This window comes from Crassostrea angulata, chromosome 10, assembly GCF_025612915.1.
Source record: "Crassostrea angulata isolate pt1a10 chromosome 10, ASM2561291v2, whole genome shotgun sequence".
In the NCBI taxonomy this organism is placed as follows: Eukaryota; Metazoa; Mollusca; class Bivalvia; order Ostreida; family Ostreidae; genus Magallana; species Magallana angulata.
Window position 1 is genome coordinate 26,341,343 of NC_069120.1, and position 26,528 is coordinate 26,367,870.

The 26,528-nt window shown below is 33.8% G+C and overlaps 2 protein-coding genes and 3 pseudogenes across 2 annotated transcripts; 1 reads left to right on the plus strand and 4 right to left on the minus strand.

Moving 5' to 3' along the window:
• Positions 1-1,319: 1,319 nt before the first annotated feature.
• Positions 1,320-3,570, plus strand: LOC128164598 (uncharacterized; annotated as a pseudogene).
• Positions 3,571-4,420: 850 nt separating this feature from the next.
• LOC128164599 (P2X purinoceptor 7-like) lies at positions 4,421-5,607 on the minus strand. Its single transcript, XM_052828530.1, has 3 exons — positions 5,165-5,607; positions 4,826-5,047; positions 4,421-4,712 (listed from the first exon to the last, which is right to left on the minus strand). Exons 1-3 carry the CDS (start codon positions 5,449-5,451, stop codon positions 4,559-4,561), a joined length of 663 nt encoding a protein of 220 aa, XP_052684490.1. The 5' UTR covers positions 5,452-5,607; the 3' UTR covers positions 4,421-4,558.
• A 3,220-nt stretch (positions 5,608-8,827) lies between these two features.
• Positions 8,828-10,166, minus strand: LOC128164980 (prostaglandin E2 receptor EP4 subtype-like; annotated as a pseudogene).
• Positions 10,167-18,147: 7,981 nt separating this feature from the next.
• On the minus strand, positions 18,148-19,528 carry LOC128167401 (allatostatin-A receptor-like; annotated as a pseudogene).
• A 3,287-nt stretch (positions 19,529-22,815) lies between these two features.
• On the minus strand, positions 22,816-25,587 carry LOC128167400 (prostaglandin E2 receptor EP4 subtype-like). Its single transcript, XM_052833104.1, has 3 exons — positions 25,503-25,587; positions 24,272-25,104; positions 22,816-24,023 (listed from the first exon to the last, which is right to left on the minus strand). The coding sequence occupies exons 2-3, from the start codon at positions 25,055-25,057 to the stop codon at positions 23,805-23,807; spliced, it is 1,005 nt and encodes a 334-aa protein (XP_052689064.1). The 5' UTR covers positions 25,058-25,104; positions 25,503-25,587; the 3' UTR covers positions 22,816-23,804.
• Between the last annotated feature and the right edge of the window lie 941 nt (positions 25,588-26,528).

Genomic DNA, 26,528 nt, shown 5'->3' on the forward strand with positions numbered 1-26,528 from the left:
AATTTACTAAAACCATGAGCCAAGGCGAATAATCTTCATTTGGGACAACTCTTTACCAACAAACTGACAGTGTACAAGTATCTGCAGTGATTTTTACAATGATTCTGATAATATGCAATATTTGAATATTATGTTGTTAATGAACTAAATTTAGTGGGAATTACATATCTAAAAGGCTGTAAATATTAAAAGAAAAAATGTATAAAAACATTTTGTTTCAATTTAATCACAACAGTTACGGGTACTTTCAAGGTTCATATGGCATAAACTAAAATGCATACTAGTAAACCTTAAAAAGAAAATGATCAACAAATTTTAGAGGAAAATATTGATCAGGTATATTATAAATAAAACATTCTAGCTTTGACTGCATGTTGCAAGCGTTTTATGAATAGAGACAGATTTAGATATTAACTTATTTATATTTTGAAATATGCATATGATTTTATTATTTACCTTAATTATTTTTTGAATAACTGATAAAGTGATGATACTTTTAGCACGTTACCAACTTCAAACATCAACACAACATTATCTTAAGGAATTAGAATGGTTATCATTATGGTTTGAAATGTGTTTTTTTCCTTTATTATATACAGATTGCATTGTTTAAAAGATCTGGTACATTATGCATACATAAAAGCAAAAGGTTTTACCTTAAGAAATACCAAAAAATGTACTTGGAAAATATATCTATATAAGGTAATATTTACACTCGGTGTATATTTCCCATTATGTTTGTATTAGAAATCTGTGAGGTTCTTGACTAACTTTATAATATGTTTTATGACTGTTCCACCTATTATTCATATCGCTGACAAAGAGCGTATACGTATAATGGCTTTAAAGTGACAATGCACAAATATTTCATACAAATAATTAGATAAAGTGGTTGATCACTGGTGCATTGATAAAGTTAAACGATCCTATGAGGTATGATCTTCAGGATATGACCTTTGGGTCAAACATGACGAAACCTTTGTATAATTCTTGAACTTTTGATGATTTAAATAACTGTTATATGGACCAAATTCAAACTTGATTGAGAGATGAAAAAAATAATACGGCATACTCTCCAATAACTGCAATCTGTATCCCTACATCAGTACCTATGTTTATGTCACGCCTAGCTATATCAGTTGCTATGATATATCGGTATATTTTCAAATTCAACCCCTCACCTTCATGTTTTGGTTTAAGGTCACATCATGAATTAATTTGGCAAAGAAAAGAATTTGTTTGCCTCTAGGTCTTACTAAGTGGCAGTTTTATCACGACAATTCCGCGCCTAAAGAAATAAAAGCATGAAAAATCTTAAAGGATTTGTGACACAATTTTGTTAATCTTTTATTTTCCTGTAAAAAATGCTAATGGAGCTGATAAAAAAAGAGATAACCAAGCATTTCTATTAAGCTGTTTGTATATCCCGCGGTGTAGTGCTGATAAGACAGCTGGTCAGAATATGCATAATTCTAAACTGATAAAGAGGCTCTACGTCAGAGGTTCGTCCCAGTTATCAGCATCAGTTCTTTGTTTACAATTGAGATATAGAGGTTACACACGTTTTTAATGTATAATGGTCAACTGTGCTGCATTTGGTTGCAACAACAAGGCAGGAAAGGGTAGTGGACTTAGTTTTTTCCACTTTCCAAAAGATTTTAATTTGAGGAAGCAGTGGATTTATTACTGCAGAAGGAAGGATTTTACACCTGGAGATGGACATAGACTGTGCTCAGTACACTTTTCAAACAAGTGTTATGATCAGGATCCTGAGATGCTGAGTACTCTAGGCCTAGAGTACAGCTTTAGGAAACGTTTAAAACCTGATGCTGTGCCAGATATACCACTTTTGTTTGAAGAAGAACAAGGCAATTCAGAAAAACCTAGAAAAGTGCGAGGAGCATATGCAAAACGGCAGCGAGCAGAGGTAAGTTTTTTAAAGTAAAATTTACACTATAGAAAAATTTGTTTTTCTGTATTACAGTATTTATTCATATTCTTTATTATTATATTTCAAGTCTCTCAATATGCTTTTGTTAAGCATAGATGACAGTTAATATGTGCAACTGAAGCTTTGTTTTTAATACTGATACAGGTTCTAAATGAAGCTTTGAATGAAAGTTTGTCACTCCCATTTGATGATTCTTTGGAAAATATAAGTATCCCTGAAAACCTTTCCACAGAGCCCTCCAAAGAAACTAGAAACAAAAAAGTTCAGGTTGATCTCCACCCTCCTCAACGCACAAGGTCCAATCAGACAGACGAGCGAATAGTTTCATTGAAAGTAAAGCAGAGATCATTTGGCACTCAGACAGATGACACAATAGCCCAAGTTCAATCGACTTCATCATTGTCAAACCAAGTTATGGAAGATATTCCAAGTGATGAACTTGAAGATAATGATGAAGATTCAACTGAGGAAGAAGAGGAAGATTCAGACGAGCTTTATCTTCCAGATGACTCTGATCTTGAAGCTGATGATGACGAGGATGGTGAAGGGGAAGTTCAGACGGCGACTTACAAGTTAAGACAGGATACAGCACCCATGGATGAGAAGCAGTTCTTAGTCAGTGAAACTGCACTAGCTGAATTGTTGTCTGTATGTCGCTACTGTAGTGCAGAATGTACACCTGTTATCAAGTTTTTTAGAGGGACATTCATTTACACATCTTCAAAATGTTTAAATGGGCACGAATTTACTTGGAGTAGTCAACCATGCCACAACACTTTGCCTTGGTCCAATCTTTTCACAGCTACTGCCATACTGACTAGTGGCTGCAATGCTACCAAAGTATTGCAAGTATTTAAGAACATGAACCTGCAGATGTTCACTGCTAGGACATACAACAGACTACAGGCATATTATGTTGTACCTTCTGCAACGAAAACCTGGGATTTTGAACAGTCCCAGTTGTTAACAGAAATAAAGGATGGACCAAGCCAAGATGTTGTTGTAGGTGGAGATGCTAGGTGCGACTCACCCGGATACTCTGCTAAATATGGGACAAAATTCTAGATTTTCAGCTTGTTCAGGTAAAACATTCAGATGGCATTTTACCAAAGTTATGCACATTTACTATCATTTTCATAGATGGAAACAATTTTCTTAAATATACTTTGTATCATATACTTTATGGGTTTTTTTTTTTTGCAGAGTAATGAAGTCAAAGGATCATCCCACATGGAACTTGCAGGTTTGAAAAGAGCTATGGGATTTTTAAAAGATCATGTGAACATCAAAACACTAGTCACTGATCGCCATTCCATGGTCAAAAAGTACATGAAAGACTGTCATGCAGAGAAAAATCATTACTTTGATGTCTGGCACATTGCAAAAGGTAATTCAGGTTAATGCATTTCTAAATATATTGAGATTTTCATTAAATTTCTATTTAAATAACCGGCTTCTACTTTTATACTTTACTAAGGTGTATCTAAGAAACTTGAAACAGCATCAAAAAAGGTCAGCGGTGAGCAAATACGACCTTGGATTAAGTCTATTGCTAACCATTGCCACTGGACAGCTTCATCAAGTGAAGATGATGGTGAACTGAAGCAAGCTAAGTGGGCATCTGTTGTCAACCACATTGCCAACAAACATGAAAACCACTCCAGGAAGTACCCTAGATGTGAGCATGCTCCAATCAATGATGAAAGACTATGGATTAAAGAGGGTAATGTTTTCAAAATCAGTTCGGTAAAATCAAATAATTTATACTTGTTGCATTCAAGATTTAACATAATTTTTTTTAACTTCAGGTTCGGTCCCCTACAAGCTGATGAAAGAAATCATTTTGAGCCCTTTCCTTGTAAAGGACATTGCCAAACTTTCACCTGCTCACCAAACCTACAGCCTTGAAGTGTTCCACTCCGTGGTGAATCACTATGCACCAAAGAGCACTCATTTCTACTACCCGGCCATGTATGCAAGGTATTCACCAAAATACATTAACATTGCATGATAATTCTATACAGTTGCAAATACAATGTATACCATGCATATTTTTTTTTCTCTTAAGATTGTTGCAGCTCTGCATTTTAATGAAAATAGTGGAAGACAGCAGGCAACTTCCAAATCTGGTGAATTGCAGTATGGAATATCTTATCCGAAAGCAAAAAAGGGATTAGAGGCAGTCGTCAAACCAAAGAAAACACCTCCAACATTTAGTATGTAAATCAGTATTTACATGTACTTTTTAGAATACTATTATTGTATTATAAATATCTATAAGTTTTGTTTATTGCATATTTTTTTCATTTTTTAGACTATGTGACAATAATTAAACAAGCTGTTCATGAACGGAGAGGTTCAGAGTGCCCATCATATAGATCAGCTGCACTGGATATTTCTGTCCTAAATGAAGATGTTCCAGTGCCACTCACTCAGAATTTTGAACATTTCGAGAAGGCAGCATTAATTCGCAGGCATTCATCAAGATATGCAAGAAGATAAATTATGAACACTATAAAAAACTACATTATACAAACAAGATGAAATGTATAACTATTTATTAATGATAGGACTGATTGTGTGAGATGTGCCTTTTCTGTTTGCTTTTCATCTGGCATATCTAAAACCACAATATTGTTCTGATGGAAATGTCTCTCTTATTTTGGATACCACACATGCAGGTAATATTTTTCTGTTGCTTTTTCCTAAGAAGTGCCATATCCACCTGACAAACCGTCTATAGTCAAGATGTCTGTATACCCTGGAAACAAAAAACATTGAATGTAAGACATATAGAAACTGGGTGTTTGGTGCACGATTTTTTAATGTCAATGTACATATATTTTCAAAAATTTATAAATTCACAGAACTTACTGGTGAGATGGTTGATTGTCATCGATTGGTCCCACATTTTGTAAATATTCATACATTGAAACGTGTAAAACATGTCGATTTAGACAATTGTCTGTAAATATTGGACTTTCTGTTATGCATTGGTGGGCCCCTGCCTCAATTTCTGCACTAATTGCTGCTATTTCCTGACAACAAATGCACTCTTGTTGAGTTGCCATGGATATGCAAATGCCACATTCACACCTACAATTAGAAAATAAAATCTTGTTTTATATATTATGTGATTTTCTATAAATTGTTGTCATAATTATAATTTTCTATCTGGATTAAAACTGATGAAAATCAGAATAATTAACTTACCAATTAGTATTGACTTGTCTATCCTGAAAGTCCTCTACATCAGAACTATCATTGTCTGGTGTAGCACTTCTTGGAGTTTCACTAGTGTTAGCCAAAGGTTCAAACTGATACGGTCTAATGTTTTCAGCATCAGAAAGATCAACGTTTGGAATTTCATCTTCCAGTGTTTCCATTATTTTAAACTTGCTTGAATGATTTGCTGTGTGTTTGATAACAGAGAGGAGAGTGATGTTTGATAACAGTGGGGAGAGTGCTGGCGAACCTCTGACGTCATGGCCAGAGCTCATTAACGCTAGCTGCTGGACTCAGCAGGCTGCATTTATCTCTGTGTTATCAGTGAATGCAGTAAAACCTGACCAGTGTTACATTAATTACAGACAGAAACTGATTTATCAGAGATATTTATAGGATATATAAAGTTAATAAAAATTGTGTCACAAATCCTTTAAGAGTATAAATTATGGAACATTGGTTTTTACAGAATTAGGGTTTTAGATTTTTTAATGCTACTCAGAAAATTATTTTAATGCTGGGTATAAAATGTGTGTTTGGTATTTTTGAAGTCTGTAACAACGAAAATCTTTTGAATAATGAAAACAAAGAACGTATTTTATTTGTACAGATATGTCTCGACTGTTCTTGATTATGACTCTGGAGTTTCATTCTCTGTAAGAAAACAAAAAGAGCAATTCAATGTTAAACTTTATTGTATTCTTAAAGTTATTGGACATTCTTAGGGGGTGTGATGCGTCAATTTGAAGTTATAAGATATTAGCTAAAAACCCAATTTTCTGACTATTTATAATATTCCTTTCAAAAAAATTAAGATGATAAAACCAACATATATTGAAAGAGCACACGCGCAATCGAGAATAGTCTGAAAGAGCGGAGCTATGGATAATTTGTTTTTGCGGGGGAGGGGGGGGGACTTCAAGACCTTCTTTCCATAATTTTACAATGTGAATATAATAAGTTTAAATTTTCAACGGATTCCTATGACCCTGTATAGATTTGGGCATGGAGACATAGGAAACAATTCATATGTTTAGGGATATAATCATTTGCTCTCATGCCCCTTCTTTTACATCATTTATAGAAAACTACTATGTTCTTGATAATTAAAATTAAGAGTGAATATTAAATATGCCACATCCTGATTAGTGTTAATAGCTGTTATCTTTTTTTAATTGTAATGATTTACACATGATCAATGATTTTGTATACCCTGTAACAGTAAATTTTGTTCTTGTTTGTGATCCTGTCTTTCCAATGAATAAAAATGAAAAAAAATGAGTTAACATAGTGCAATAGACGATATGCATATGAACGAAATAAGCAGATCGGACAACATTCGTTTAAATATCACGTGACTAATTTTATCGCCAAATTCTCAGCAATTGGTGGAAATAAAATCCGTTGATAATACAACTCATCACTAGTGTATTCACATAAATGAAGGTAAATGACATATTAAGTCGAACACGCTTGCCGAAATCTATTCATGTGACACAGCCGAGTAACATAACAGGTTAAGCGAGTTCACACCAGGTAAACATCTTCAACATATATTAGGGTAGACACACTGGACTTTTGCATTTTTATTTATATATGTTTGCAGTGAGGTACATTATTCTCCTATCAAATATAGATAGAATTCATTGACCAGCTGAAGGAGAAAAATGTATCTGAATGCGCTCATGTATTTTACAAACGTGGAGCGGAGATAAAAGTTTTCGTTGATTGAATAAAAAAAGTGTATCCCTAGCATAAACAATGATTTGAATCACCCATGTGATTGGTTTTTTTTATATGATAAGAAAGGAAATCTATAATAGAGGTCATATCACAGATTAAGTTCATGCGAAATTAAAAGAGAACTTCCGATTTTTCCCCCAATTTACTGGGGACCGTATTACAATCATCTTTATTCTATAGCAGAATTGTCAGAGTTGAACTTACTTTTAGATAATATAACATTATGAAAAACAAGGATTACTTGATTGATTAAATTGTATTTAACATGTAAATAGGTACCACTCCCGCTCTTCACCGATACAGTACTTAATAAGAATGACACGTACAGTCAAAATGGCTTGAGGTGGAGTGGTCAACAATTTAATTAAATCATCAGACCTACCTTAATTTGTTTTAAAGAAAAACGAAGATTTAGAAGTATTTATTCAGCTTTGAGACTTGAATATTTTCTTAAATCTTTATAAAGAGCTCTTCTTCTAAGGAGATCAATATAGTCCAAAAATGGCCACGACCATCCAGCCCTCTTGATTTAAACATCAGTCGATATATGTTATGAACATAATCTAACTTGTATCAATTTTGCACATTTAAAATAAAAAAGCTATTGATGATAGTTTCCCAAATCACACGTGACACGTAACACGTTAATGTTGTCTGGTATATTTTCATGACAATCAGAAATTTCAGTTTATTTAACGGAAATAACTATTTTCATGCAATAATATTTGTTTCTAATACAATGTTATTCAGAAAATTTGCCAATCTCAGTAAATATACTCTGATTAACGTCCAAAAGCATATTTACCGACAATATGAAGATATGTCCTGCACATGTTCTATATGTATATAAATTAAGTCTGGACATACGTTCACATTTCCGATGAAATTTATCTTAGGCTTTATAACACAAAAGAAAAATATAGATCAGAGAAGAAAAAAACACTTGATATGAACAACATAAAATATTGTCTTTTAATTGTGTCCTATATAATAGTTAATCTCAGCTCCCTTGTACATTGTACAAATATTGTCAACAAAATTGATAAAACAAAGTAGTGGATAACACAAATAGCTATATGAACGCATTTTTATTGTAAATTTTCAAGCATAGAATTTAAAAAAATGTATGACTAATTCTTACCAGCAAAAGCACAAAGCAGACTGCAAAAGGAGCTAAAATTGCAAACAAAAAGGCAATCATTATTATTCAACTGGTTGTTTTACAAATACCTACCACAATTCCTTTCTTTCAAATTTTTCTTACGCCCCCCGCCCCCCCAAAAAAATTTTCTGACGGTTATATTTTTTCCTGTCAGGGAATCAGATTATCAGCCTAACATGCAGTAATTGATGGAGCACATGCGCGGATCCAGAATATTTTTCCACTGGGAGGGTCCTTAGAATAATTTTACTATGTGAATTAAGTAATTTTGAAGTTTCAATGGCCGCAGGGGGGATGTCCGGACTCCCCGACACCTCATTCTAGATTTGTGCATGAAAGAAAAAAATCGTTATATAATGAAACTGCCAGACGCAATAAATATTATGAACATAACCTTACATGAATCAAGTTTTCAATTTTGAACTTTTTAATAGAAAAAAAACCATACAAAATAAACGATGATTTTCATCATTAATACTGAAATTTCAAAACACAAATGTTGTGTGCCCTGTAATCATGATAATTAGAAATTTGATTTGTTTTAACGGAAATTGCTTTTCATGCAGTAATATTAGTTTCGAATAATCCAGAAGCTTTGTCAATTTTAGTACAAAGACGCTGATCAATGTCCTAAAAGCAAGTAAATTTCAGTGATTCAAATACATATCTTCAATTCTGATGCTAAGAAGTATCTAATATTGAAAAACTTTTTTTTATTACATGATACATAAAACACGTAAACAAATCTACAGTGACACTGATTCGGTGGTATTTTCTTGGTCTTTGACTCGACAACACTGTCGCATGCAGGGAAATCTCTGTAGAAACATAACAGTTTCTTTCCTGAGAAGGATGTAAAGCCAGGGATTCAAAACGGAATTTACGTAGGCCAGGCGGAGACCCAATACCTCGAAACTCTCCATTCCTTCAAGGATGCGCAATGGGCGAGCAAACACGTTGATCTGGAAGAGATAGACATAGAACATAAAAGAATAAAACATAGGGAATGAAAATTATCAGATATTTTGTTTTGATTATGTTACAAATATTAGCCAACCTCAGCTCCCTTTCCACATTGTACAGGATATATTGGTACAATTGTTTAAGCAACGTAGAGGATAGCATAAACAAATGGATACATTAATTCATTTTTATTGCTATTTTTCAAGCATAAAATTTTGGAGGGAAAACCTCGTGAATTAATCTTACCAGCAAAGGTATAAAGCAGACTGCAAAGAGAACGACAATAGCAAACAAAAAGGCTATCATCTGTTTACTCTTCTTGCTTATTGTTTTTTGTTGTTTCCTTCCGTTTCGTGTAAGCAATGTTGACGTACAAGAGTAATGATCACTGAAATATTCAGAGCGGCAACCAAACATAGAATTATAAAGCCAGCGGAGGCGTAAGTCAAGGAAATGCCTCGATCAATCCAGGCGTCAGACATAAAATCTACGAAGCACCAAGAACCCGGATAAAAACTGCGACTGTGTCTTCCCGCCAAATGTGGAACGGTCGATAGAAGGAGTTATATGGCGCCACCAAACATCAACAACAAGTGAGTTCGCCGTTCTTTGACGGACACACTGTATTTCAACGGAAAAACAATCGCAATAAATCTATCAAGAGACATGGATAATACTACACCAGCCGAGTTCAAGATAGCAAACATCTGAATAAAAGCCATATAGTAGCAGAGGCCGTGGGAGAAAGTAAACGTGAAGTTCGAGGCGTATCGAGCGATTCCAAAAGGTGCTGCTAGAGCGATCCCTAAAAAGTCGTTTATGGCTAATGCCAGTACGAATCTGTAAAAAGGACGCCATTTGTGCTCTCCAGAAAAACGACACAGAAGAAACAGCACCAGTCCATTTCCGAGCGTTCCAAGAATTAGAAATAGAATAGGAGGTGCAATACTAGCTTGTGGTTTTCCCTCACTGAACCCAGAGTCTGTCGTGTTTGTAAGGTTCATGTAAAAACTGCCGTCGGTTCGGTTCATTTTGATGTGTTGTAGTTTAATCCACTAGCTTTATGATTTTGACAAAGATCTGCAAAACCAACATTTGATTAAATACCGTATGTAGAAAATAACATATACTTAAGGACCAAACACTATTCTGTTTGTTTTCAAATTTGAAACAGGAAACGGAAATCACACTCAACTCCCTATTTGTATAGCAAATATGCAGATGTCATATTAACAAATTAATACCACTTAACCTTTATTTTATGAACTTAGATGATTTACATATGTAAGTATATCACTGAGAGAAAAAGAGCACGCTTAATAAAGCTTTATTATTGGAATGATAAATATAATCTAATTTCTGCAAGAAAAGAAAGAACCAGATTAAAACATATTTACCTGGAGTGTTTCTTTTCCCGACAAATTACAGTTAAACGTCTGTGTTTACTTAAATGAACACTTAAAATATATATATTGAGGAAAATGTCGTCTCGTCAGTTTTTGTAGCCTAGGCAAATAGCCAAGAAAATCTAAAAAAATATACAATTACAGACCTTTAGTATTCTTTTTTAGCATTAAGAAAACGGGAAAGTCACTTGACAGGTTTTGTGTACTTTGATTGGTGACGTTTGCTTGAGCTTGAAACTTAAGAGCGTTATTATATACCTGTAACAGAAAGCTACTTGATTTTGTGAACGTTTAATTGACTTAAATTTATGTTCAAACATTATGGGTAATGTTCACATCCACTAAGTATTTGCCTTAAATATTCATTAAGAAAACCGATTGATATTCATACAGAAACTGACATGACGGAAATCTACGCGATCCTCTTAAACTACAGTCAATGACAGTGAACATACGCATTTGTTAACTCTTAAACAATTCGTAAATCCGGATTTTTTTTTCAGGGAGAAGGATTCGATGGATGATGTTGTTTTCAATGGAGAAGGGGGGGGGGGGGGGGTCCGAAGGATATCAATTGTTTTTTAACTTCAGTATAAAAATTAAGAAGAGTGAAGATTAACCCACTCCGATTTCCTCTATTCGCGCATAAAAATACTGATTTCAAATGCATTGTTTAGCAAATTTAATGTTAACTTTAATTCAAGTAACTATATCAAATCATTTTAACATCGTTAATTGAAGTTTTTTTTGTACTTTTGGTGTTGACTTGCACGGACTGATCTCATATAATTTCTAAGTACATGTAACTGTGGTTACCAAACTGATAATGCAACTTAAATCAGTTTCTTTTCAGTTTCTTTTCAATAGAGGGTGTTTAAATTTGCAGCCTTTCGCTAGCAAAAAGGAAAAACGAATTAAAAAAAAAACCAATTTACTCTTCGAATTTTCTTGAAACAATCATAGTCGTAGACCCTTAAACATGTATTTTTTAAAAAGCATGTTTTAAAGCAATTTTAAAAGGCGAGGGTAGTAATACGCCTGTAGTTCTCATTTTCCTCGCGGAACAAGTTGTCAATTGATAAGAAACGAATAGCTGTCAACTTTACAAAGAAAATAAGACTCTGCAATGAAGGATTGGAATACTACATTCCTAGACTACTACATTTTTTATTGATAATAGCTGGACCGGTTTCAATGTATTCCTGTTTGCTGAGAGAATGTTGGAACACGGAGGGAGAAGCAAACACGGACTACCTTATCCAAACGAAGTATTCGCATAAGACGAAGTCGTTGTTGCCGGGGGAGCTTGAGTGATGATATCTTTCTGCATATAGCGAGCCATACCACGAAACTAGTGCGGTGTAACCTGATACATGTAAGACGACATGACGTACATGTCTTTATGCATATCAACATAACATTTGATGATGATGATATTATGTATAGTTTCATGGATACCAGCGGAAGACAGGTCAAGGAAAGATGGTTCAAAAACGATTCCCAACATTAAAACAATTTAACCGGGCCATTTTATACTGATGTACTGATTAAGCACCATTAATTAAAAGGGAATTTCCAAAATAAACACCGTCAGCAAAATGAAAAGCTATGAATTTTCAATTGTATGCAAACAATATAAAACAAAAAAATATACCAAATGAAAAAGAAAAGTTTTAACTACATCAAGACCATAGGCGTCGGAACCGGGGGGGGGGGGGGGGGGGCTAGGGGCTAGGGGGCGGCCCTACTTTTTTTGCAAAGTTAGACCTAACCATTAGGCACATAGCACCCCCCCCCCCCCCCCCCCACGGATTAGGATTTTCATGATTTTGGGAGTTATTTTTTTTTTCGCTTGTCAAGATTTCTGAGGATAAGTCTAGCCCCCCCCCCCTCCCACTTTCAATTTGCTTCCGACGCCACTGAAGATATCACATCTACATCAACTATTTTTTAAGACACTACGTAACAAAATGGTGATTTTAACGTTTTGCTTAATGTTTGTATCGATAGATTTGGTTGCTAAGTGGTTAGAGGATCGGGCTTGTGAACAGCAGGTCACGAGTTCGAATCCGCCTAAGGTTTTGTTCATATCTACTGAATTAAACTTTTAAAATTCATTTTTTCAAATCTAAGTCTGCATATTTTTTCGTCTATTTGAATAATATTCTTCTAATGAATCATGCTATCTATCATAATAAGGTAATTTTCAGCTGATTTGAGAATATCTTTCAAGGTGTAGTGAGCCTCCTTAAAAGATAAACAATAAATAAATGTAATTATGTAATTATATGTATTTACGAAAGAGATAAGTAAGTGAATTCTCACGAATTCGTAGTCTACACATACGATTTGACAACATTTATATGGGTTGATGGCTGTTCCAAGAAACGGTTGATTATATTTTATTTTGCAATTTTAATTCCCAATCGACGAAAATTCTTGGATTTTGGTGCTTGCTACACTGTATGTTTAGAAGTCAATCTCAAATCTTAGTAGTTCCATGGTTGTTGTATAGTTGATATTTCCTTAGCATTTACTTCCTCGTTATATGAGATATTAAGCTCAATTAAATCCAAATAAGAAGAATAAACGCTCTTCTCTTCTTTAAACTTATTAAGAGTTTTTAACTGGAGTTCATTCAATCCAGCAATGACAGATGGCAATTTGTTTTTTCTCTTAACTGCTTAATTTACACTGTTGTAATGCTCGCGATGATTATTATAAAAAGCTGTCAAAAAATATATCCGAGTGTAACGACTCAAGGAAGTGGTGGAATATGGTAAATAAAATATCCAACACTCAGATTCGCAATGACTTACCTCCCTTGGATGTTAATGGCAATGTAGTCGATAACAATTTTGAAAAAGCAACTGCTTTTAACATCTTTTTTACAAATCAGTCAAATATCGACGATTCATCAGCGACTCTTCCAAATACTAGTACTAATAACAACGCTTCTAACCATTTATATACAGAAATAATACTTTCCGACGACGAAGTAAAAAATGTTCTTCTTTCATTAGATACGTCTAAGGCTACTGGGCCAGACCTCATAAATCCTCGACTTCTTAAGGAAGCTGCGTCGATTTTAAGTTTTCCATTGCGCAAATTATTCAACAAATCACTTCAAAATTCACATTTTCCTACGGAATGGAAACAAGCTAACGTAACACCTGTTCACAAAAAGGGTAAACGTAATGAAATTAACAATTACAGACCGATTTCATTATTGTGTATTACTGGTAAAGTCATGGAAAGATGCGTTCACAACCATATTTATAGTTACTTTGTAGAAACAAAATTCTTGTGCAACAATCAGTCAGGTTTTATCTCCGGTGACTCAACAGTCAATCAATTATTAGACATATCTAACGATATAGGAAGAGCCTTAGACTCGGGAAGGGAGGTGCGTGCCGTGTTTTGTGATATAAGCAAAGCGTTCGACAGAGTTTGGCATAAGGGTTTGCTTTATAAACTTCAACAAGCCGGGATAGGAGGTAAACTTTATATGTGGTTCGAAAATTATCTCCAGAGTCGTAAACAAAGAGTTGTAATAAACTCATCAGCATCGGGTTGGCGCGACGTAAAGGCTGGTGTACCCCAGGGCTCAATATTGGGTCCATTGTTATTTCTTGTATATACATGTATAAACGATATAGTGTTTGACATAAGATCCACTATCAAATTATTTGCGGATGACACCACCTTATACATTATTGTCGATAACCCGGTCATCGCAAGTAAGACATTAAATAGCGACCTTGACAAAATCCACAAATGGTCTAATCAATGGTTAGTTACCTTTAATCCTCAGAAAACTGAAAGCATAACAATTAGTACCAAACGAAACCGAACTCTACATCCAGACTTGTACTTGAATGGACAAAAGATAAGTGAAGTGTCACATCACAAACACTTTGGATTACATTTTTCCGACAACGGACAATGGTCATATCACGTTAATATTGTCGTGGCGAAGGCATCGTCTAGGTTACACATTCTACGACGACTCAAATTTTTATTAGATAGAAAATCCTTAGAAAAACTTTTCATTTGTAAGACCAGTCATTGAATACGCAGATGTTGTCTGGGACAATATCTCAAACGATTTAGCCGATAAACTCGAAAAAATCAATATTGAGGCAGCTCGCATAGTCTCAGGTGCGACAAAACTCGTAAGTTTAAATGATCTGTATCGAGAGGTTGGATGGGACACTCTACACAATCGTAGACAAAAACATAAACTAATCAAATTCCACACCATGGTCCATAGAAGTGCTCCAGATTATCTATCTTCTCTAATCCCCTTAAGAATCAGTGAAACACATCATTATCCCACAAGAAGATCGCACTGCATTACTCAACGAAAATCTAATACAAACCACTATTCACAATCTTTTCTACTGTCCACTACAAAGCTTTGGAACGATCTTCCGATAAGTGTCCAAGAAAATCCTTCAGTATCCAATTTGAAACGTGTGCTTAACTCAAACTGTTGTAAAACCCCAAGACACTTTCTATTTGGTAAGCGCTCAGAACAGATCTTACACACACGACTTAGACTCAATTGTAGTATACTTAATTCGCATTTATCCAAAAAACATATAATAGATAATCCTAATTGTGCCTGTGGACAAATTGAAACAACACTACACTTTTTATTAGAATGTCCTCTATACACTGATGCAAGGAAAAAATTCATTGACCCATTAAGACCGGTCACTTTAAACATTCTGTTATTTGGCGACCCAGATAGAAATTATTCCTATAATACAAACATTTTCAAACATGTACATCATTTTATTTCTGCTACTAAACGATTTGTAACTTAATTCCACTTGCTACCGTATTGTCGATTTTGTTATTTTTGCATCGTACGACTGTTTATTACTCGGTCACTTTTAATGTTAATTCAAGTTATGATATCTCTCTCTGTATATTTTCTATCATATTTTTCCCTTTTCATTTTTTGGTTAAATTTTTCCATCAATTCCATCTTTTTTTTCATTTGTTGTTCCTAATATACTTGCCATTCAGCAAGGGCAACTATCGTTTTTAATAGTTGAAAGTCAATTTAAGGAAACGGATTAATATAAGTTGTAACAACTTGTTTCCGAATCCTGTTTGCATTATTATTTTTTGTTTATATTGATGTACAATTCAAAATGAAATAAAGTTTAAACTAAAATTTACACTGTTGAGAACAATTTAACGAACAATAATACATATTACAGTACATGCGATGAAGAGTGAAAATGGAAAAAAAAAGTAAAAAAAAAATTTAAACATTGACAATTAACCTTAAGAGCTAACTCCCTTCAATATAGTTTTAATGAATTTACAAAGATTAATGAACAATTTTTCATTATTGATAATGAAAAGTTGTTGAAATTTAATAATGTTGAAATTTAAAAGTATGTATAAATTTCTCGAGCTCTTATCTTTAATTGTTATATCTGTACATTGAAATAATAATGAAATTCGTCTCCTATCTCATTACAGTTACATATGGTATACATTTATTGTTTTTACAAGCTGCATCACACTATCGACCTCTTACAATAGGCAACGTTGCATTACCAGTAAAAAAATATTTTGATATTTAATAGATCTAATATGCATTTTACCAAGGTTTATGGGGTTTTAAAAATGTTATAGTTAATATCTTTTGATGAATTAGACATTATACTATTCCATGATCGCCAAAGGAGAAACTTTCTTGCCTTGCAAGGGAGATATTTTGATATGAATTACTCACTTTTCTGGCTTTCTGATTTTTTTGACAATTTCAATTTTCTGAAATAAATTGTTAATTTAATGAAATTTTTTGGCCAATTTTACTCAGAAATTTAAGTACAGAAATGAAATTTCAAATTCATATATTACAAAATTGGCTTCTTAAAGTAACAGTATCATAATTTAACCAAAATATTGATAAAATCAACACTTCAAATTTTATATTTTTTTATTTTTTAATTTGAACAGAATGTGGTTACACATAAAAAATACGCAATAAAATTATCCTAAAAACTTCATATATCAACCGTAACATGCGCTAAATAAGATATGAAAAAAATTAAGACCACTTCCATATATTTATGATTATTTTAACCACTTACACTGTATGCATTTGCACATCTTCATTTCTAAAATTGCCAACGTTAAAGAGACAGTACGGCGCATCTTATCAAAAACCCGACTTGAAAAAAATTTCCGATCGGGTTTGGTATTTTTGTACTACTCATGAATGTATAAACTTTCAGAAAATTACAAAGTTCTCCGTGCAATAAATCTAATTATATCATTAAAATTAATAATTACGTATAACCTATCACATAAATACATTGCAACGTGTTCGGGGTTCAGCCTTCTATACTATTACGCATGCGTATTTACTGTAAACAAAATACATGCAGGGCTCGCGAAGAATCTCCTGGGCAGGTTTGTTGATAAAAATATATCTTTTCTACTTCTCATAGGTAAAAACTGTTCAAAGATCTTAAAATAACCTGAATTATTATTTTGTAAGCATGTATTTATCGTGTTTATCATAGGAGTTGCTACAACCTAAATCTATTTTTATAAATGAGGCCCATTGAGGGGTTATTTGACATATATATTATGTCTATTCATTTTGAAATGAACCTGAATTGGTAAACCATTTATAAATTATCGAGTAAGAAAGGATGTGTTTCATTTAGGGAATCGCTTTAACCTCGTTTTCCATGATGACCGTAGTGGGACGAAGATCTTGTAGTTTTCAGCACGTGTCAATTACTGTCAATCAAAGTCCACGTGGTACAAATAAACGATATAAGATTATTCCGGTTTGTACGACCCTTGAATTTCCGGAAGGTCATAATTACGTTAATTAAGTATGTGAAAGAGATTTTCATGTATTTCAACTATTACAATCAACGTTATTTCTTATTTCCTAACATACAATAGGTAAATCTGAAGTTATTCACACATGTGTTTTCAGCTGTACTGTCTCTTTAAATTTTGCCATTAAATTTACATTTATGTAGGAAAATATAGTACAACTTATCAGAATCTGTCAGCCTACTTAATTTTCTTTTTTTTTAGAAAAATTGGGTTTTGCGGGACACAAATCAAAATGGAGATGGTCTTTTGTTTGTTTGTTTGTTTGTTTGTTTTTTTTTTTAACAAAACTAAAGATTATATAAACGATTTAAACAATTTGACTTCCACAATGTTTATTACCTATTACTAAATATTCTGTAATAATTGTCATGTGGTTATAAAAGTAAGGTGATCAAGCTCCTGTCTTCCCTTAAACTGATCTAGGAGTATATGGAATGAGTTTTCTGAAGCTACAGTACTGGATATTCATATTTTGTTGGTACAAAATAAAAAAAAATAGACAAAGTCCTTAGATTTAAGCTATACACGATATGATTTTTATCAATTATGAACGACAGTGAAAACATGTGATTTTGTTTAAGGATCGGATGCTTATTTTGGATATCGTCGGTCCTATAACACACCGGGTCGTACAGAAACATTTAACACTGTGTGTTAGCGCGGTATGATAATTGTCTGCAGCCTGTTATGTATAGGACCGACGATATCGAAAAAAATATTTAAAGCATACAATTATTATATTTATTTACTTGTATACGTATTAGATGAAACTTGATTATTACATAAAAGATAAAACATATAAACGAACATGTTTACAATGACACTGATTCGGTGGTATTTTCTTGGTATTTGGCCTGCCAACACTGTCGCATGCAAGGAAATCTCTTTAGAAACACGATAGTTTCTTTTCTGAGAAGAATGTAAAGCTAGGGATTCAAAACGAAGTTTAGGTAAGCAAGATTAACACCTAATGTCTTTAAACTCTTTATTCCGCAAAGGGCGAGCAAACATATTGATCTGGAAGAGATGGTGAACATAGAACATAACATAAAAACGCATGATATGAAAATTATCAGATAATTTCTTTAAAGTATGTCACAAATCATGCCCACCCTCAGCTCCCTTACCACATTGTACAGATACTACTGTGAAATCATTAGATTTCGTGGTGCCTTATTTTTCGTGGAATTCGTGGGTACCTCTCATCCACGAAATAACATCCTTCACGAATTGATGAATTAGGGTAATAAAGTCATATTCCCTTTTGTAGATATATATGAATACACGAAATTACGTCCCCACGAACCTGTAAAATTTAAGTCATCCACGAAAATTGGCCCCCACGAAATTTAATGATTCCACAGTATTAGCACAACTGTTTCAACAAAAAGATATATGAATGCATATTTTATATCTATCTTTCAAGCATAAAACTTTGAAAAAAAAACGTGATTATTCTTACCAGCGAAGGTATAAAGCAGACTGCAAAGAGAACAACAACAACAAACTAACAACAAAGCTATCATCTGTTTACGTTTCTTGCTTAATGATTTCTGTTGTTTCTTTTCGTTTCCGGTAAAGCAATGTTGAGGTAGAAGAGTAACGATTACTGAAATATTCAGAACGCCAAACAAACATAGAATTATGAAGCCAGCGGAGGCGTAAGCCAAGGAGATGCCTCGATCAATCCAGGAGTCAGAATTAAAATTTACAAAGCACCAATTAAAACTGCGACTGTGTCTTCCCGCCAAATGGGGAACGGGCCTAAGAAGGAGTGACAGACGCTGTATGTCAATGGAAAAACAATCGCAATAAATCTATCCAGAGACATGGAAAGTACGATGCATGCCGAGCTCAAGATAGCAAACGTCTGAATAAAAGCCATACAGTCGCAGAAGCTGTGAGAGAAAGTAAAGTAAAAGTTCGAGACGTATCGAGCGATTACGAAAGGTGTTGCCAGAGTGATCCCAAAAAAGTCGTTTATGGCTAATGCCAATACAAATCTGTAAAAAGGACGCCATTTGTGTTCTCCAGAAAAACGACACAGAAGAAACAGCACCAGTCCATTTCCGAGCGTTTCAAGAATTAGAAATAGAATAGGGGCGTAATGATAGCTTGTGGTTGTTCCTCATTGAACCCACTGTTTGTCTTGTTTGTAAGGTTCATGTAAAAACTGTCGTCGGTTCGGTTCATGTCGATGCGTTGTAGTTTAATCTACTAGCTATATGCTGTTGACAACAATCTGCAAAAGTAACATTCGATTAAATAGCTTATGTGGAAAATAACATACGCCGTAACTTAAGTACTAAACACTGTTTTGTTTCTTTTAATGTTTAAACTAGGATACATTGCGTAAATCACTCTTTTGCACAGAAAATATACGAATGTTAGAGAAACCAATGTCATTTAAATTTCATTTTTAATGGGATTAAAATTTGTCAAATTATCGTGGAGAGAAAAAAGGCGTGCTCAAATAAAGTCTTTTTTATTAGTATGATAAATATAAATCGTTTTTTCCTAGAGAAGAACAGAATTAGTTTAAAACATGTTTACCTTGAGTGGTTCGTTTCCTCACAAAAAAATCAACAATAAATAACAGTTAAACATCTGTGTTTATGTAAATCAACACTTAAAATATATATTGAGGAAATTGTCTTTCAGAATTTTTTAACCTAAGCAAATAGCCAAGAAAATTTGTAAAAACTGCACCAACTGCAGACTTTAAGTCTTTCCTGTTATAACATAGAGAACACGGAAAAGTACCTTGATAGAAATTGTGTGCTTTGATCGATGAATTTTGCTTGAAACTAAAAAAAGTTATTACCTATAAAAAAAAATACTAATTGATTTTGTGAAAGAAGATGGGTAGATAAGGCGTGTAAAATGCCCATACACGGTCGGACAAGCTTTTGAAAGATTAAAATATCAATAAATCTGATATTTATTTTTATAAACATCATTTAAAACAATATATATTTAACATATCATTGATTTTTAACCTATAAATATGTTCACTACTTGGAATACGTTGCCTCATACAGACGTATACGTATCAAAACCTGCAAATACTGTTATTTTTTAGAACTTCAAGGCATTTTCTTTTATAGAGTGAGTCTGTGCTCCATATATTTCTCATAGTCTAAATAAGGTTTATAGGAAAACAAACCGATTTTGATCAACAAAAACATGGAGAGATGACCCACTATACATTAAAAATATCATTTTGTATCCCAACAAATGAACTTTTCATACAGAAACTGACAGTACTGAAATCTATGCAATCCAGTAAAAAGACAGTCGATTATAGTGAAACTATGAAACTAGCAGCCTCTGAATTGCTCGTTGTCGATAGTTATAAACTGACTGTCGGAAAGTGCATACATTTCTGTCGAATACGATAATAAAGCAGAACTAGCCATCTCTGGTTCATAGTCCAAATCAACGTAGCACAATTCTCCTTGATGTCCCGGACGATTTTTTTTCGGTTGTTGTGATGGTTCAAAATGATCATTCAAATCACGACCTGCGAGAGTGAATATCATAGTGGAAATGAATGGAACTGATAGGCTGGGACTGCATGAGACACACTGTATCCGGAATGAAGTACAATACCAGTTGTTAGAGCGATAAAAAGTAGAGCCAGTACAGCCCGATTGACAATGAAAATGGCTGGGATGTTGACTTTTTGAAACATGATCTGCGTCATCTGTTGTCGAATTGTCCTAGGGTTATACAGGATCCCAGTCAGGATTCTGGGAGTGTATAAAGTGTTCATCGTAGAAAGTGTGCTGCCAGATAAATTCCATGTCATCCCAATTAGTAACTATGCTGTTTTCTATGGCATGCTTGAGGGAAAGGGCACTTCTATTCCGAGCCTCGGATCTTATTAAATTGTCGTCTAGGATCATAGCAACAGTCTGCAAAAATCTGGATCATGCTTATTTGGTCGCTGATAGTATTACTGAAACAGCTTTGTTTTGTTATAAGAGTTACCATATCTAATTCATACACTTGCTTGTTAAACACACTTGAGTAATTTATCTGAATCTGTATTTAACAACTTTACTGATTTGATGATAAATATAATGGCTAAAAATTGGGGCGTCCGACAATAGAAGAATTAAGCATATTTAGTCATGTAAATGTTCACATGACCTATATGTTATTGAGGATGATTTCCGTAGATATATGTCTGTATGTTAATGTATTTTATAGTTCTGTTAACAGCATTCAAGTGGACGGCCGTTAGAATGGTTAATGACACATGAATATGAACTAGACAAACATAAATACATGTAATATAAGCATGGCAAACTCTGGGTTTGGTGAATTAAAATCTCCTTCCAATGACATTAAAATTCAAGCGACTTAATGCTGTATGCCCTTTTTTCATACCAATAATACATTTGAATTGTTTTAAAAGAAATAACAAAGCAACATAATTAGTTTCAAATATTCCAGAAACCAAGTACAAAGACTCTAATTAAACATATTTTATTGAGTAATCAAATGGATTAGGCAACAGGCAAAGCCTATATAAACCCTCTCCAAAATACAAAGTCAAGAAGTTGTGTTATAAAATAATCATAGAATATAGTATATAGTATGTAGTATAATTTACCAGTTTATAGAGTGATATATTATTGATATATTTGTATACGAGACAAAGGATAATTGGATAATAAATAATAAGCTTGACTTTTGTCATATGATGATAAATTAACTAGTTGTTTAACATATACACAACTGTACATGAACACATTCATTCCTACATTTATAAACCCATCACCTCATTCATTCATACCGACAGACAGACCTAGAATATTGGTGTCATGATCCAGCCCATTTGAAGAAAAAAAAAAGACTCTGACTAAAAGCAAGCAAATTTGAGTGATATATGTTCATATCTTTAATGACAATAATTATGAAATATCTAAAATTATTACACATGTAGAGGCGAACGATTGGAATATGTTACGCACATGTTCTATTCAGGTACTAGTATATAGATTCGGTCAGGACAGAAACATATCAGATAACACTTCTGCAGGCACATAAAGGACACTGGCGTCGGAAGCAAATTGAAAGTGGGGGGGCTAAACTAATCCTCAGAAATGTTGAGAAAAAAGTAATTCCCAAAATCGTGGAAATCCTAATCCGTGGGGGGGGGGGGGGGGGGGGGGGGGGGGAGTATACCTATACTTACAAGCGAAAAAAAAAAATTACTTACCCAAAAAAAATTTTTCTTCCAAAATCATGAAATTCCTAATCCGGTGGGGGGGGGGGGGGGGCTAGTATGCTTCTGAATCCAACTTCTCTATCTTTCAAGGTAAATTTAGGATCAAAAATCTTTCCTGCGAAAAAAAGTGGGGGGGCTGAACCCTCTATCATGCTATGTTTCTAATAGTTAGGTATAACTTTGCAAAAAAAGTGGGGGGGCTAAGCCCCCCCTAGCCCCCCCGGTTCCGACGCCTATGAAGGATAAACCATGTAAACAAGAAATCATATTGACGCAAGCGTCAATGGGCCGTAAAAAATATAATCATTGGTTGTTTACATAAAACACACCACAAAGAAGAAAATAAGAGTTGGTTGTACTAATTTGTATGATAAATTTTAATATACTTTCAGCAACTTGTTTTGAAGTTTAACATTTTACTATCATCATAAGGAATCGAGTTCGTTACTGTAAGCATTTCTAACGATAATTGTATGTTCAAAGCCATAGTATGAAGTAATGGAAACACATTGATTTGTACATTACTCTAATACAAAGTTCACCTCATCATTTTTTTCTTGGAGATTATATATTTCAAATAATTTTGGGGGTTTTTTTGGTTTCATTGTATTGAATGAAAACTTAATGCATTAGTTTATATGATTTCAAGGGACCACATGATAAAATAGAAATGGATAAGTTCAAATTTTCCAGTCAATTCAAATTTTCATTTCTGTCATAATTTCGCGTAAATAATTGATATGGATGTCATTTCATAATATTTTCTATCATATTTTACATGGAAACATAATAAATACAAAAACAAAGTCATTTTATTTGACACGGCACATAGAAATTCAAATATATCATTTATATAAAATTTAATGACATTCAAGTCTTTAGTATTTCAGGTCTTTAGTATGTCCCGCATACCGATCCCGATGCATTGTTTTGAAAAGAATGAAGAACTCCGAAATTTTCCGAATAGAGTATAGTCTCGATAAAAACGCGTCAAACACGACAGTCTACGAAGTATGACATATTTTTCATTTACGAGTAAAACAAAAAATATGTGATATTTTTTAAAAAGCATAAAACATATTTCTACATGCAAATTTACTTTCAATTCATAAAAAGAAGCAAAATATTACTTCTATTAAAAAGGAACTATCCCGCAGAAACGCAGTAACAATATTTAAATGTATATCAAATAAAGGACCGCCATCCGGCGGCCCGTAATGAACAATGTGTTTACAGTGACACTGATTCGGTGGAATTTTTGTTTTGGCTTTTGGCCTGACAACACTGTCGCATGCAGGGAAATCTCTGTAGAATCGCCAAAGTTTCTTTCCTTAGAAGGATGTAAAGCCAGGGATTCAGAACGAAATTCACGTAGGCCAGACGGAGACCTAATACCTCGAAATTCTCCATTCCTTGAAGGATGCGCAAAGGGCGGGCAAACACATTGATCTAGAAAAGATTACGAACATAGAACATGAAAGAAGAAAAACATCTGAGAATTATCAGAAATTTTCTTCTAATTATGTCTCGCATAAGACTGACCTCAGCTCCCTTTCCACAATGTACAGATACTGTCAGCATAAATGTTTAAGCAAAGTAGAAGATAACAACTAAACAATATTGATCTATAAATGTATTATTTCTAGTTATTATTTAAAGTAATATGTTTAGAAAAAAAACCCATGAATTATTCTTACCAGCAAGGGTATAAAGCAGACTGCAAAGAGAACGACAATAGCAAACAAAAAGGCTATCATCTGTTTACTCTTCTTGCTTATTGTTTTCTGTTGTTTCCTTTCGTTTCCGGTTAAACAATGTTGACGTACAAGAGTAATGATCACTGAAATATTCAGAAAGGCAACCAAACAAAGAATTATAAAGCCAGCAAAGGCGTAAGTCAAGGAGATGCCTCGATCAACCCAGGCGTCAGACTTGAAATCTACGAAGCACCAAGTACCCGGATAAAAAATGCGACTGTGTCGTCCCGCCAAATGTGGAACGGTCGACAGAAGGAGTGACAGGGCGCCACCAAACATCAACAACAAGTGAGCTCGCCGTTCTTTGGCGGACACGCTGTATTTCAATGGGAAAACAATCGCAATAAATCTATCAAGAGACATGGATAATACTACACCAGCCGAGTTCAAAATAGCAAACATCTGAATAAAAGCCATATAGTCGCATAGGCTGTGAGAAAAAGTAAAGGTGAAGTCCGAAGCATAACGAACGATTCCGAAAGGTGCTGACAGAGCGACCCCGAAAAAGTCGTTTATGGCTAATGCCATTACAAATCTGTAAAATGGACGCCATTTGTGCTCTCCGGAAAAACGATATAGAAGAAACAGCACCAGTCCATTTCCAAGCGTCCCAAGAATTAGAAATACAATGATAGGTACAATACTAGTTTGTGGCTTTTCCTCAATGAATCCGGAGTTAGTCGTGTTTGTAAGGTTCATGTAAAAATTGTCGTTTGTTGGGTTCATTTCGATGCGTTGTAGTTTATCCACTAACTATGATGTTGACAAAAGACCTATAGATACAAAAAAATAACCTCACTTGATCATACAAAAAACAGATCACATGTGGAACAATACTTTGTTTGTTTAATTTTATAGGAAACAAGTGCAAAAACCATACTCAGATCAGTATTTTGTACATTTGTACCTAAAATTTTCAAATTACACACGTTCGACATCTACGCTTTTCATTTATAAGCGAGACGATTAACATTTTGTAAACCTATCGCAGAGAGAGAGAGAGAGAGAGAGAGAGAGAGAGAGAGAGAGAGAGAGAGAGAGAGAGAGAAAAGAAGAAGTAGTAGTAGTACACTCAAAAACAACTTTAAAGCTTTTTATCATAAGATTATTTGTAGGGTAAATATAAAAAATATCTCAAAGAGAAAACGAATGACATTAAAAAAATATTTACCTGTTGTGTTACTATTCTTTAAGACACATACAAGTTATACATTCTTTGTGTTAGTTTAAATGAACACTTAAAAAATCTATTGAAAAAAAAACTAACTCTCTTACATCACAACATCAATTTTGTAAATAGGCAAATAGCCAAGAAAATCGATCAAAATGTACCAACCGCAGATTTTTAGTCATTCGTGTTTGAACATAGAGATAACAGGAAAGTACTAACTTGATAGATAACGTGTAATTCATCGGTGACTTTTGCTTGAAACTATAGTGTAACGTTTTAAAAACGTTATTACATGTGACACTACATGTTTTTGTGAACATCTGACAAATAACAAAAATTATACTACAAAAACTGTTATCTATAAGGGGGTCATTATACTACAGGGGTCACTTTTCGTCATGTAGAGTGTGCTCATTTTTAATCTACGTCGAAAAATGACCCCCGGTCATTATTCTACGGGGGTCATTATTCTACTTTACATGTCATGTTTAAACCAATGAAAGTGTGACATTTCAGTCCGAGGGAAAACAATATATTCGATTCAAGATTCAATTTGTCATATATAAAAGTCAAGTGTTTTATTTCCCTTTTCTTAATTTTGATGGGTAATATTGTTTACAAGCGGACAACATTGACATTCCAGCTCCTCACTTTTTTCGATCATGTAAGATTATATTTCCCGAGAATCAAGTGTCATTCCATTTAACTGAAGTAAATGACATATATAAATATGTCATTAGTCGTAATTTGGATACAAGACTTAGTATCTTTTCTCAAAATTGATATGATGTATAACTATAAACGACACCTTTCCTATATCAGATGTATTAGACGAGTGTAGCAATCTATGAAGCATACATGTATAAGACTAATATCAAATTTCAGTCAAAAATATAAATGTGAAATAGTAACGACAAGGATATGGCGAAGCAATAAACTCATCTGTATGGCGTATATACACTGAACATCGTATCTCCCAACTTTGGGCACGTGTTGATTGATTTAAACATATTTCATAATTGTATA

Bases quoted from the DNA above. Each gene is read 5' to 3' on its own strand.
- LOC128167400 (XM_052833104.1), bottom strand. From the start codon at position 25,057: ATGAACCCAACAAACGACAATTTTTACATGAACCTTACAAACACGACT. The intron at 24,024-24,271 runs GTAAGAATAATT...AATCTTTTCTAG, and splicing joins TCTGCTTTATACCCTTGCTG to ATCAATGTGTTTGCCCGCCC.
- LOC128164599 (XM_052828530.1), bottom strand. From the start codon at position 5,451: ATGAGCTCTGGCCATGACGTCAGAGGTTCGCCAGCACTCTCCCCACTG. The intron at 5,048-5,164 runs GTAAGTTAATTA...TTCTAATTGTAG, and splicing joins AGACAAGTCAATACTAATTG to GTGTGAATGTGGCATTTGCA. The intron at 4,713-4,825 runs GTAAGTTCTGTG...TTTTGTTTCCAG, and splicing joins GACAATCAACCATCTCACCA to GGTATACAGACATCTTGACT.